The sequence below is a fragment of the Rana temporaria genome, chromosome 9 (assembly GCF_905171775.1).
Source record: "Rana temporaria chromosome 9, aRanTem1.1, whole genome shotgun sequence".
Lineage (NCBI taxonomy): Eukaryota > Metazoa > Chordata > Amphibia > Anura > Ranidae > Rana > Rana temporaria.
In genome coordinates, this window is record NC_053497.1 from 131,780,904 (window position 1) to 131,795,533 (window position 14,630).

At 43.0% G+C, this 14,630-nt stretch overlaps 1 protein-coding gene across 3 annotated transcripts in view; it reads left to right on the forward strand.

Annotated features, from left to right (window-relative positions):
* The first annotated feature begins 2,337 nt into the window (after nt 1-2,337).
* The window catches only part of LOC120914077 (catechol O-methyltransferase A-like), a 30,713-nt gene continuing 18,420 nt past the window's right edge, over nt 2,338-14,630 (forward strand). Inside the window, exons 1-2 of one of the 3 annotated variants that reach the window (XM_040324534.1) lie at nt 2,338-2,443; nt 10,949-11,257. In XM_040324534.1, coding sequence (XP_040180468.1) covers nt 10,981-11,257 — 277 coding nt within the window. In that variant the 5' untranslated portion in view covers nt 2,338-2,443; nt 10,949-10,980. Of the gene's footprint in view, nt 2,445-10,948; nt 11,258-14,630 lie in introns of all 3 variants that reach the window. The other 2 variants (XM_040324536.1, XM_040324535.1) reach the window with 2 other exon arrangements.

Consider the following 14,630-nt stretch of genomic DNA (forward strand, 5'->3'; position numbering starts at 1 on the left):
ATAAATGTATTTTATTGGGATTTTATGTGATGGACCAACACAAAGTGGCAAATAAGTATGTGAAAAGTGTGGCGTGCATTTGTATTCAGCCCCCTAGTCAATATTTTTTAGAACCACCTTTCTCTGAAATTACAGCTAAGTTTTTTTTGGGGATGTTTCTACCACTCTAGAGAGTGGCATTTTTGTCCATTCTTCCTTGCAAAAGAGCTCAACCTCTGTCAAATTGGATGGAGAATGCCTCTGAACAGCAATTTTCAAGTCTTGCCACAGATTCTCAATTGGATTTAGGTCTGGACTTTGACTGGGCCATTCTAACACATGAATATGCTTTGATCTAAACCTTTCCATTGTAGCTCTGGCTGTATGATTAGGGTCGTTGTCCTGCTGGAATGTGAACCTCTGCCCCAGTCTCAAGTCTTCTGCAGACTCCAAGACCCCTTTCACACCGAATATCTTACGAAAAATGTAGTCCGAGGAAGAATTGTACGATAATCAGATCGTTAGTACAGAGCTTTCGAGAGCCAATCGTGACAGTTCATCTGATTTTATTTTATCGGACATGCACAAAAATGTTCTCGTACGGTACCAGATCATACGATTTTCGTTTAGTCAGTACAGTTGTCGTCCGAAAATACAAATGCATTACAACACATGGCATCACGTCCGATTATCTTTTTTTTTCTTTTTGTTGTACGAGAATTTTCGTGACTTTAATAACCTATTTAATTTGTACTTGTGACTATTAAGCGAAAAAAGTCGTACGATCTGTCGTACGATATTCGGATCGTGTGTACGGGACATAACTCTTCCCGATCACATCATTTCCTGTCTCAAAATACCGCAAGATTTCACTATTAGGCTACCTGAAGCCTTCTGGGATAGATGACACCAATATCCCAGGAGTCCAAGGGAATCTCTTGATGATGTAATCGCCCAGACGGCTGGGACCAGAAGTGACGGCAAATTGTATTAAAATAAGGTATTTATTAAGAATTTAAAAAAAATTGATAATATCCATCCAACTACTGTGCTTTGTATGGGCATTATGATCAGAAGACGTTTAAAAAAAATGGGCGAAACTCTGCTTTAACTCTTCCCCAGTTTATACAATTTGGCTTTAACTTTGTAACAAAAATAAGGCGATGCAAGCTTACAAAAATGTAAGTCACATTAAAAAAAAATGTACCGTATTTATCGGTGTATACCGCGCACTATTTTGCCCTGAAAATCAGGGCAAAATCGTGGGTGTGCGGTATACGCCGATACCCGCTTTCCCGCCACGAGTTTGAATACTGCGCCGGCATATACCGAGCGCAGTACACTCGTGTATCTTCGGGCAGTCTCGGCGCCTCTCGCACTGACGTCCTGAGCGTACAGGACGTCAGCGCGAGAGTTGCCGAGCCTGCCCGACGATACACGAGTGTACTGCGCTCGGTATATGTCGGCGCAGTATTCAAACCCGGCACGGGAAACGAGCGGGGAGGACGCCGCAGAAGGACGCCGGACCCGACGAAGAGGACACCCGAAGCCGCAGACGGACGCCGGACCCGGCGCAAGACACCAAAACTGTAAGTACAAAACATCTTTTTTCCACAGGAATTCAGGCAACTTTAGGGGTGCGCGCTATACCCGCGTATACCCCGATAAATACGGTAATCTCCAAATATGCGTGCACTGAAATGTCTCCATACTTTTCATTTAAATGGAAGTTTGCTACTCTTTAAAGCGGGGGTTCACCCAAAAATTAATTTTTAACATTACATTCAGCCGAGTTGACCTAATGACAATCGGCTGTTTTTTTTCCGTACATACCTTATTTTCACCGCCGCTTCCAGGTATGTCTTCTTTGGAACTGAGCGTTCCTACCTGATTGACAGGCTTCCGACCGTCGCATACATCCCGTCACGAGTTGCCGAAAGAAGTCGAACGTCGGTGCGGCTCTATACGGCGCCTGCGCACCGACGTTCGGCTTCTTTCGGCAACTCGTGACGCGTAGTATGCGACGGTCGGAAGCCTGTCAATCAGATAGGAACGCCCAGTCCCGCAGAAGACAAACCCGGAAGCGGCGGTGAAAATAAGGTATGTACGAAAAAAAAAAAAAACAATTGTCATTAGGACAACGCGGCTGAATGTAATGTTAAAAATTTATATTTTTTTGGGGTGAACCTCCACTTTAAGGAATTATGTGGGCTTGGAATCCCTGAGCTCTGTGTCTGCTGGGATATGTAGTTCCCCTGTAGCTGCAGAAATGACATTCTTCTGCTGCGGTCTGTAATGAGTTGCACCCTGCTCGCAGTGCCTCTCTTGGAAGTCTAATATCCTACAGCTAGGAAGGAGGAGTGTTAGAGATTTGGCTACTTCTCCTCCCACTGCAAAGATTGCACTCATCAGACTGCTGGGGGGACACCCAGGAGCCCAGAGGCAGGAGATTCCATACGGTTCAGTAAGTGGGACTTCTCTATATACAAGTTTGTATGTTGCTGTTGAGTGTTGCCTCATGTGTGTCAAATCTGCAAACTTCTCTATCCTATATCCTGTTGTCTTGTGTGTTAACTTTGTGATGTGACTTGTTTACATTGTAAGCTTAGACCTGCCAGCTTCATATGGATGGAGCCTATACATGCATTAACTAGATCGGATCTCGTTCTCATTGGATCCCAAATCTCAGAGCAGCTGCTACAAAAACACATTTGTCAGATTTCCCCTTCGGATCGGTTTACTGCAATCCCACCACTCTACAAAAGCAACATTTGTGGCCTTGTTGTGGACGAGACACGATCACAATCATGGAACTTCAATTAAATTATTTGTGGTTTTATCAGCACCGATTAATAATCAATAAAACTTTTTTGGATGGAAAAGGATAAGAAAATATTTCCAAGACCATTTAATTCTGGCGGAGATTTCTTATGTCTTTTTTCTGTCCTATTTGTTATTTGCGGCTTTTTTATTGACGCACATTGTTGTGAAATATGTTGCTGCAAAAAAAGCTACAACCGAATGATTACATTTGAATTTAGATTGCACAACAGCTGCAAAGTATAAATGGGCATTTAAAGCAATCTCTCCTCCACCCAGCCAAAAGGTTCCCCCCAGACAGGATCATGTTTCAGAAAATGCGTAGACCGGTGACCAGAAGGAGGGGAATAATGTATACAGCTGCATTCACTGCTGCAAAGATATTTCCACATACTGAGTGCATTGCATAATCTCTGTAGTAACTATGTGAGGCTCTCTGTACAAATACAACACTCAAAAATCTCTGAAAATTGTTGGATGTGACAAAAAGGGTTCTGACTACACACAATGCACAACTTTATACCATGACATTATTATTATACAAGATTTATATAGCGCCAGCAGTTTACAACATGAGGGCAGACAGTACAGTTACAATACAATTTAATACAAGAGGAATCAGAGGGCCTAGACAATATCCTTATTCTTTAAAAAATAATCTATATGCATCCTCTACTTAAAGGGAGTTGTAAAGACAGAAGTTTTTTTATCTTGATGCATTAAGATAAAAAACCTTCTGTGTGTAGCAGCCTCCCTAGCACCTCCTAATTACTTACCTGAGCCCCATCTCTCTCCAGCGATGTCCACGAGTGTCTTAGCCGTCCCTCCTGATTGGCTGAGACACAGCAGTGGTGCCATTTGCTCCCGCTGCTTTCAATCAAAGTCAGTTAGCCAATCAGGAGAGAGAGGGGCGGGGCCGAACTGCCGCTCCATGTCTAAGCAGGGAGCTGGGGCTAGGCTCGGGTGCTTGCTGTGGGGGCACTCGATAGGAGAAACAGGCCAGGAGCACTGAAGAGGGTCCCGAGAAGAGGAGGATCCAGGCTGTTCTGGGCAAAACCCTTACACAGGGCTGGTAATTATAACATGTTTGTTTTTTTATTTAAAAAAAAAACACGAGATTTTAATATCTTTAGTGGTCCTGTGATTTTTTTTTTTCATTTGTTTCCTACTGTGGTTTTTTTTTCCTGCCTCCTTATAACATTGTAGTTGAATTTCAAAGTCATTACACAAATAAAGCCAAGGAAGCCGCTGGCAAAAACAATACGGATACGAAACAGCATAAATAAACAGAAGATTGCCATGCTAAAATTGCAAAAAAAAAAAAAGTCCCATAAATAACAATCATATGATATTATAAAAACGCCACATGCTTTTATCTCATTGAACGTTTTAATTATTTAACTGTTTATCCTCTCAAGACTGTCCCCATCAGCGCTTTCAATTGTAATTGCTTCTGAATTTTTTATTTTTTTATTTTTTTCTGTTCTGAATTCTATTTTACTTGTATTCACACCCCTCCTGGTGTTCTCATCCACACAGCTGCTCTTTTGGGTTCTCAGTGCAATAGATGTCGCACTTTCCTGGCGCCAGACTGTTTTTGTCTGTCCATAAATATTACTGTAGCAAAGGGGGTAATCCACAAAGATCAGGCGTAACGTAAATTTTCCCATTTAAGTTACACTGCCTTAAAATTTCTACCTAAGTGCCCAATCCACAAAGCACTTACCTAGAAATTTTTGGCTGTGTAACTTAAATTCCGCCGGCGCAAGGCGTTCCTCTTTTCATGGGGGCGATTCCCATTTAAATTAGGCGCGCTCCCGCGCCGGCCGTACTGCGCATGCTCGTGACGTCATTTTCCCGATGTGCATAGTGCGAAATTACGTTATGCCGAGCTTTGTGTATCGCAAGGGGCCAATAAAGTTGCGTCGGGAAAAAAAAAAGATACGGCGAAAAAAAAAAATTCAAAACAAAAAAAAAATCGCGTCGCTGGACAGAAGGGTCTGTTTTTACAAGGTGTAAACAGTTTACACTTTGTTAAAGCAGCCCTAATTTTGCGTTTGCAAACTAAAACTTACGGAGAAAAAACGAAGCGTAAAAGCTTTGTGGATCTCCGTAAGTCCTAATTTGCATACCCGAGGCGGCATTTCGACACGAAATGCCCCCAGCGGCGGATGCGGTACTGCATCCTAAGATCCGGCAGTGTAAGTCCCTTACACATGTCGGATCTTCTGCCTAACTATGTGAAACTGATTCTGTGGATCAGTTCCATAGTTAGAAACAGGGATACGACGGCATAACAGCAGTTACGCCGGCGTATCCTTTTTGAGGATCTGGCCCAAAGTCTTTAGCCTCTTCCAGTCTAATGAGAACCTCCTAAGGCCAAAGATAGCTGACATCCTTCAATATGTAGTGAGTTGTGAGGCATAGTGGGTGCAAAGATGGTGAAAGTCATTGGGCACCAGACACTTCTTGGATGTAAAAGAGGTTTTATTTCTCTTAACAGTCCGTTTTTGTATTTTTGGGGGAAGAGGGTTAGCTGATGGCTTTTAATAAACATACACTTACCTGCTCTGCCGTCCAGCGCCGCGCCGCACGGAGCTCCGCTCCTCTCCCCCCCTCTCCGTCGGCGTCTCCATCCTAACTGTGGGCACCCGGCCGTGACAGCTTTCGGCTTCACGGCCGGGCACTCACTGCGCATGCGCGATCGGCGCTGCGCCATCTGATTGGACAGGCGATCGCCTGGGACCTGTCACGTGTCCCAGGCGATCGCCTACAGGAGGGGCTGCCAAAAGGCGATTAGACTATTCGCCTTTGCAGCCCCTCGGCGGAAGGAGGAAGTGGGACAGGAAGTCCCACTCCTCCTGAAGCCCCCACTCCCTCCCCCCCCAAAAAAAATGACATGTCAAATGTGGCATATAAGGGGGCGAGGAGTGGATTAAGCGGAAGTTCCACTTTTGGGTGGAACTCCGCTTTAAAGGGTCACTAAAGGAATTTTTTTTTTCTAGCTAAATAGCTTCCTTTACCTTACTGCAGTACTGGTTTCATGTCCTCATTGTTCGTTTTTGCTTTGAAGTAGCTGTAATTCTGCTGTGATCTCCACACTTCCTGGTTGCCTGTTTCCTTATAACCATGGTACTGGGAGATTTTCACGGTGGTCTAAGCTGTCATTACTGTGTGTCTAAAACTCCTCAGAACCAATCAGATTCATTTTAAAAACAAAACACTGCCCTGGATTTGTTGTTTTTGTTCTGTGAGTCTTCCCGACTCACCTCTCACCCGGAACTTCATGTATGTACCTTTAAAACCGAACGTGAAACTAGAGGCACATTATATGATAGATTAAATTCAATTTGTAATCATTTTTAAAAGGAATCGGTTAACTTTTATGTCTCTATACCCTGTAAACAGTCATTTCAGCAAAAAAATGTTTTCCTTTAGTGACCCTTTAAGTAGTTGTGGATTCAATTGGCAGACTTTATGACTTCAATAGGAGGTCAGCCGTGCAGGAAAAGGCCCCAGCAAGGCGCCACATCTGCACATGCAGGAATGCTCCTGTGGCAACACAAACGTAACAGTTCCTTCACTTTCACTACAACTGCTTCTTGTAGTTCTTCCACACTGAGCTCCCAGTCTCTCACTAGACCCACTGATTTACTGACTCTGAATCCCTTGAGCTCCTCCAATCTTTGCGGTGGTATCTCCCTCAAGCGTCACCCCCTCACTTCCCTGCTGGGTTCCTAGCTTAGCTCTCCAGATACTTCACAAGCTTCACCCCTGCTGACCGGCTCCGTCCCTGGCTTGACACACAAGGTTGCTCTGCAAACGTCACCTCCGCTGGTTGGGTGCCTGACTTGATCACCGCCTGAAGCCAACAACTACATTGTTGGCTTCACCTCCTTCCTATTCTAAGGCCCCTTTCACACAGTCGGACCTTTCAGGTCAGCCTGTCAGTTTTGTCGGCGGACCTGAACGGCCACTCCATGCAATCCTATGGATGTCAGCGGAGACATGACCCGATCCGCCAAAATCAGACGTATGGCGATACGACCCTATCCATAAAAAAGGGACGCTGTCCGTTTTTATTGGATCTCTCCATAGGAAACAGCGGCACTGTACAAGCCCCTCCCACTCAGTGAGCAGAGAGGGACTTGCTATCCGCCGGCTCAGTGGAGAGATCTCCCGCCTCGTGTGAAAGTAGCTTTAGACATAGGCAGGAAGGGTGGGACATGGCCTGTGACTGGCAGAAATCCACCCACACCATGTCATTGACACAAAATAATAAAGATTTGATTTCAATTTTATATTTATATGACAATTTAAACCAGTTTATTGATATTATTTATTTTTACTCTGTATTCCAAAGGCTGTTATTTATTTTTCACACTGGAAACGCCTATAGCGGAGCGTTAAAATAGCGGTAAAACACTGCAGTTTTACCATGTTTTTACCGCGATTTTACAGCGTTTTCAATTCATTTCAATGGAGGGGGCGTTTTTAGAGAGTTTTATGAGCGTTTTAATAGCGCTATTTTTGCCGCGAAAACGCAGCAAAAACACACCAGTGTGAAAGGGCTCTAACATGTGACCAGCAGCAGAGGACTAGAAGCTCCCCTGCTTATGTTTCCTTGCACACAGGCTGCGGAAGATCTGGATTATGTGACAGCTGTATATCGATTAGGAAAAAGGTACTTGGATTTTTTTAAATTAAAAAAATTACAGTGCCATCATCCACATACATAAATAAAAGGGACATTGTAAATTAAACAGTGTGATCTGGCTGCTGACCTGTCTGAATTGTATTTTTTAGTGTGATCATTGACGAAAGCGCTGATCAGTGTTGCTGACAGCAGAGGAGTCCCATTTTCAGAATACAATAGCTCGCGGGGGGGGGGGGGGTCTATTGTTTTTTTTATTGTTTAATCAGCCCACTGGCTCTGCTTTGTGAAGATCCCCAAACATTTACTTCCTTGGTTTCTGTGACATGTATTCACTATGTCCTGTGAGTAGTCACTGCTGTGTCACACATTTCACAGAGCCTGACTTCTGATCTACAGAGGTGCTGAGAGCAGGGGTTTCGGGAGGCACAGTCAGTACAGGAATCACTGCTTGCAGGTAGCAAGGTACCATGGGATATATAGTCCTTAGAAATGGAAAGTAAACAGCAGAGGAGAAGCTGCAAAGCATGCTGGGAATAACGGAAGTTGCGGGAAGAGATATCAGCAGACAGGCAACACTCGCAACACAAAAGGAGTTTTTAAAGTAAGCCTTTAATTGTCAATTATAACCATTGTTATTACAATGCTGTGACCAGAGGACTCCTTTAAGAATACATAATTGAATAGATTTTTTTTTTTTTTAGGGTTTAGTGTCACTTTAAATTAATCTGCCTTGGAGCAGCTGGCACGTATGCAATGCACACATACTTATTGAGTGCACGTGTATGTGTGTGTTTATACATACACACACTTATCAGAGAAAACTCGCTCAATTCCTTGCAGATACCAAACTCAGAGGCTCTGAGCGCACTACTTCTCCTTCCCCTCTAGAGTTTATCTCTTATTATTATTATTATTATTATTATTATTATTATTATTACTACTACAGGTATTTAATTTACGCAGTGCTCTACATATATATTGTATATTTACATCAGTCCCTGCCCTCAAGGAGCTTACAATCTAAGGTCCCTAACTCACATTCATACTGTAGCACCCTCTACCTGTAGGTAGGTAGGTAGGTGCTAGAGTAGTGTTTGTGTTTTTGCTGCCAGTGCAGGTAAATTTGGGCTAGCTCTTTTTTTATTTAAGGGCAGGGGAGTGGTGTAGTGTAGCAGCAGGAGACTGACATATGCTTTAGCTCTCTGGCGCCTCCTCTGTTTCCAGTGAGAAGGTTCTGGAAAAGAGACAGGGCTGGGGTTTGGAGTGGCATGGGGTGTATTTGGGAGCCCTGACCAATCCCCAAATAGGATTGGCAGGGGACAGGCCTCCTATATATACCCATGGTCAGCCTGCTGGGAGAGGAGTTGTCGGAAGTTCTGTCCTCTTCTCTGCTGCCAACTACCGAGACAAGGTGGGGGCAGAAACAAAAGAGGGGACTGCATTTGCAGAAGAGGGCCACATGAAATGACCTGGAGAGCGAGATTTGGCCCATGGGCTTTGTGGCCCATGGAATCTGGAGGACCAGACTGGTGTCTCAAGCCTTTGGTCTTTCAGAACTCCTACAGCTAATATCTTCCCTCTACACAAGTTAGGCATTCCTGAAAGGTTCTGGACCTCACCGGAGTGTGCCAGACTATTCCCCTTTGAGAGAGAATGTAACCCACCTGAACAGAAAAAAATTAACAATCGTAGAGACCTTACTTTCTTTTTAGGATTCTACTGACAAACAGTTGGAATCAATCAAATTCTTGCATGGGATTGTTTTTCATACAGATTTGCAGAGAATTTTGGTAAAGTTGCTGGAATGCTGATGCAACATTCAGGGAGCTCCTGACTGGCTTGGCCTTCAAGGGACATTGTCTTTTTGAATCTACCCTTGAAACCATTGTCCAGAATACCAAGGTAGGCCAGAATGTGCACCTGTCTCAGCTTAAGATGTCCAAGGAGAGTTTGGCTGAACCTCACCCTTCTCCTTCAACTTCTGAAGCAGGTGCTCCCAGACCCTCAAAGTCTGACTTTCAGACAGCCCACAGGACTAGAAAGTCATCTTTGAAATCTTCAACATGAAAGTTTGCCCCTCAGTTCTACAAGTGGGTGGCAGGTTGTTAATCCTTGCGGGTCCTTGGGTTGTTTGCCCTCTTTGCATTTAGGAGCAGAGAGTGCCCATTATGCTCCCAAGCTTATCTCCAGCCTTTGAGGCTCTCTTCAGCTGCTCACTATCTACTTCTCTTTGGCACTGCACAAAAAATACCTTCCACAGTCCTCTTGGACTCCAGTTCCTGTGTCAGCTAAACCTCGAGTTGTGTGCCATCCAGGCCACCATTCTCTTTCTCAGAGTTTTTTTGCTTGGGGCATGAAAGACTTACAGTGGTACCTGGTACCCCATATGTCATCCCCCCCCCCTTGTTTAGAGGGACCCTCTGACATGTTGGATCAACCGGAACCAACTTTAAATGTCCTTCATTCACCCATGTAAACCTGATGCCTCTCGAAGCATTAAAACGTGAAAATAAGTAAACCACAAAATCCTGTGCATGCACAATAAAAATGTATCGGTGCGCAACTGTCAAACTTATGAACCGTGTCTATTGAAAACAAAAGTTCCCAACACAATGATAAACATGCAACTATATCATAGAATGGAATAGCATAGAACAGAATTAATTAGAATAGAAAATAAAGGAATCAAATAGAAAATAATAGAAACTAAAAGGAATTTAATAGAATAGAAAAGAATACAATAAAAATAGAATAAAACTGAATAGAATAGCATGAAATAGAAAATAAAAGAATAGAATAGCATATAACAGAATAGAAAATAAAGGAATGAAATGGAAAAGAGTTGAATAGAATATTTGAAGACGGCTATATTTTTTTTATTCTTACATAGTTGCATAGTAGATGAGGTTAAAAAGTCCAACCTATGTGTGCGATTACATTGTATATCCCTGTATGTTGCGATCGTTCAGGTGCTTCTCTAATAGGTTTTTGAAACTATCGATTCCTCTTCCTCCTCCTCCTCCTCCTCCTCCTCCCCCCTTAGGGTGTACTCACTTTTGTTTCCAGCGGTTTAGACATTAATGGCTGTGTGTTGAGTTATTTTGAGGGGACAGAAGATTTACACTGTTATACAAGCTGTACACTCACTACTTTACATTGCAGCAAAGTGTAATTTCTTCAGTGTTGTCACATGAAAAGATATAATAAAATATTTACAAAAATGTGATGGGTGTACTCACTTTTGTCAGATACTGTATAGAGCTTTGTTTTTTTTATCTTGAAATTTTGACCTAATGACTGTGGGAATCAGGTTGGTACAGATGATGCATTTAATACTCGTAGATAGCAGTAATTGTAATATGTGTAGTCAACTTTAGACTTCTTCTTTTTTTTTGATTTTTTTATGGACTGTTTAAATTAAAAGATCTGCCTCATTGATAGATGTTATGTCTGAAGTCTCCTAAATCTGTTAAATATTTATCTTCCCATCAGGTCTTTCTTGTCTATTCTCTTCTGTCAGTTACATGATGCTGGCAGCGCTGTTCTTGCTGAGCGCCGTGCTGTTGTGCCTCCTTCTTTTTGTGGTTTGGAAAGTACGTACAAATGGCGAGTGGGCACTCTGGTGGCACGACAACTACTTGGAAAGGTTAAAGGACTTTGTGACCGGCACCACGCGACCTGTTAGGATTCTGCAATTCGTACAGCGCTGTGCCACGCATGGGGATGCCCTCAGTGTCATTTCTGCCATCGACTCTTTTTGCAGCAAGGTTGAGTGGGCCATGAACGTTGGAGACAAAAAGGGTAAGCAAGTGGAGATGGTCATGTGATGGTACAGCCTGACTTTCCCTAATCTTCATTTTATATGTTGTTAGCCTTTCAACAGGAGGGTCTACTAGACTGAGCAAAATGACTGGCTAAAATCATGATCAGTAGTTGACAGGTTGCTGATCATAGCCATTCATTCATAATGTGAGTGCACATCACTACCACGGTGCACTTCCAGCCGGAGGGAGGATCCGATGTTCAGGATCCTCAGTACTGATTATTCTGTTATTCATTCATAACTGAAGCAATAGATTGCTATCACCCAGTTTGTAATTGAACATGGAAGTGCTCCGTACAGAGCTTTTCTGTATTCAGTGTAGTGAGTGCTGGGGCTGCAGTGGAGAAGACTTATGCCCCGTACACACGGTCGGACTTTTGACCGGCCAAAATCACATGTTCTCTATCTAAACTCCAATGAAATTCCTTGGAATTTCTGCTGAAAAAAGTCCGATGGGGCATAGACACGGTCGGAATTTCCGATAAAAAAAAGTCTGTCTGACTTTTTCCATCGGAAATTCCGATTGTGTGTACGGGGCATAAGGACTGTGTCTTCAATCTCTCTCTCTTATCTTTGCCTTACCCACTTAAGGACCGCCGCACGACGATATACGTTGACAGAATGGCACGGCTGGGCATAAGGGCGTACATGTATGTCCGCGACTCGGTTCGGAGCTACGTGACCGCGCCATCGAGAACAGCGATCAGTGGCCTGTCACGCCAAGCCACGCCCCCTAACAGTTACAAGCACTCCCTAGGTCACACTAAACCCCTTCAGCGCCCCCTACAGGTTATCCCCTATACTGCCAGTGTCATTTTTACAGTAATCAGTGCATTTTTATAGCACTGATCGCTGTAAAAATGACAATGGTGCCAAAATGGTGTCAAAAGTGTCCATAATGATCTCCGCCATAACTAGTAAAAAAAATATATATATTATTAAAAATGCCATAAAACTATCCCCTATTTTGTAGATGCTATAACGTTTGCGCAAACCAATCAAACACGTATTGCGATATTTTTGGTATAACAAAATGTAGAAGAATACGTGGCGGACTAAACTGTGGAAAAATATTTTTTTATATATTTATTATAGCAAAAAGTCAAATATTGAATTATTTTCAAAATTGTTGCTCTATTTTTGTTTATAGCGCAAAAAATACCACCAAAAGAAAGCTCTATTTCCCAACACCCCCAGACAGTACTGTGAAATAAAAAAAATAGAATAAATAATTAATAAAAAAAGAAATACGACCTTATTCACCTGACAAATGGCAGTTCAATACTAAGAAAGAGCATATATATGGAGCCTCGGGTAATGCTGCTCTAGGTGAGTGACCAAATCTCACCATGTTGTGAACTGGAATCCAGGATGCTGCACAGCTCACCTGTGAGATTCAGTAATATGGGAAAAAAAATGTGGAATGTTGCTGCACTCCTGGGTATCTTTATTGAAGCATTAAAATGACATCACAGGTATGACAGGAACATTAAAAGGTGATGCGTTTTGTACTAAATTCAGCGCTCACTTAAACCTCATATACACATACATCCAGGGACGGATTTGCTCTCCCTGCCGCCCCAAGGCCAGGTTCCACAATGCACCCCCTCCTCCCTGCCAACCGAACCCCCCCCCCCCTAAATCAACGGAGAATGTGCGGCACAGTTAGTTCAAATATGTTTTGTTTGTTTTTTTACTTTTTTTTATCACTTTTTTATTTTATTTTATTTATCTGTAGCTTGTCGCTTACTTTTTAGAATTTTTGTATAATTTTCTTATTTTTCTTATTCTTTCCTTTTTTATTTTATTAATTTAATTTAATTATTATTTCTTATTTATTTATTTGTTATCAATTTTTTTTCACTTAACTTTTTTGCTATGGAAAGGGGGGGGGTTATGCATACGCATAGGTGGGACTTTGAGTGAGGCACATGTCTGTGCTTCCATCCCTAGTACAAAAATAGAGCAAGGAGGTTGGGACTTTAAATGAAGTTCACGACAGGGTGGGAGTGCAAAAGGAAAACATGTTTATTAACATGCAAAACAAAGTGTGATATACTCACAGAGTCATAGGGGCTGAGCATGTAAACATAGCAGTAGGGGACAATAAAGATACATGGTAATGTCAACCAGGAACTTCATGACATATGGGTATACATATGAACCATGGACACAGGGACATACAATGCCATCAAAAATTTATACAATACAGTATGAAAAACAACAAACAGCTTCCCATGAGTGGGGGATAAGCACACCAGTTTCCTTGAGTGACACAATGCGATTAAAAGACTTGAGGTAGAGATTGTAGATAAAAATTGTAGATACAAGTGGCTATTGACTCAGATATGGAGTGGGGTGGCATCCTTGAATTGCTATCACACCGGAGAAAAACATTTCCTGTGTGATAGCAATTGGAGGTGACATGTTCTCTTTATTGACCCTGTCACCTCCAAAACAGGAGCCCTAGCACTTTGCTAGAACTCCTGTCACAGCTGAGATGGGAAGAGCACAGCTCTCCCCTCTCACTTCATACATCGGCAGCAGGGACAGGAGACAGACTCGGTGGCCGGGGGGAGGACGGAGTCCCGAAGACAGAGCCAGCAGAGAGAGGTATGTGGGGTGGAGAGGGGAGGACGGACGGGAGCACACATTTTACAAGTGATTTCGGCGACATCGCCGCAATCACTTGTTAACGAGCAAGCGGATTCCCCCATAACTTACCACCCTTAACTGTATGTTCCGGGCGTCGGGGGACTCCATGCCACTGCCGCCCCTTGGAGCCCTGCCGCCCCAAGGCCTGGCCTCAGTGGCCTTGTGGGAAATCCAGGCTTGCATACATCGCATGAAAAAGAAAGAAATATATATAATGTGGTTTGCGTGACCGCTGCATTTAACGCAAAATGTGCCACCTTTTAATGTTCCTGTCATACCTGTGATGTCATTTTAATGCTTCAATAAACATACCAAGGAGTGCAGCAATATTCCGCATTTGTGCATGTAACTGTATGCATACTGGTGTGTAAAAATCATAAGCAGGCTGACAGATGCCATGGCTGTATGCATGTAACCATACATCCAAGCTCTTGCATGCGTACAGAGACAGATGAGCAGCTCTGGCTGGAATCGAACTGCGCCCAGGGTCGCTTATAGGAATAAATAGCAAAAAAAAAACATTGTCAGGCTTTGTAATCTCTCCAACAGGAATGCAGACGGCAATAAAAATGTGAGCCCTGTCTGTCGTATCTATAAAAACATTATGGCTGAGTTGAGCTTTATTGGAGATGGAAGGAAAGTGACAAAAAAGGGTAAACGCTTACAGAGATGAATACAGTAATGTACTCCTTTAGC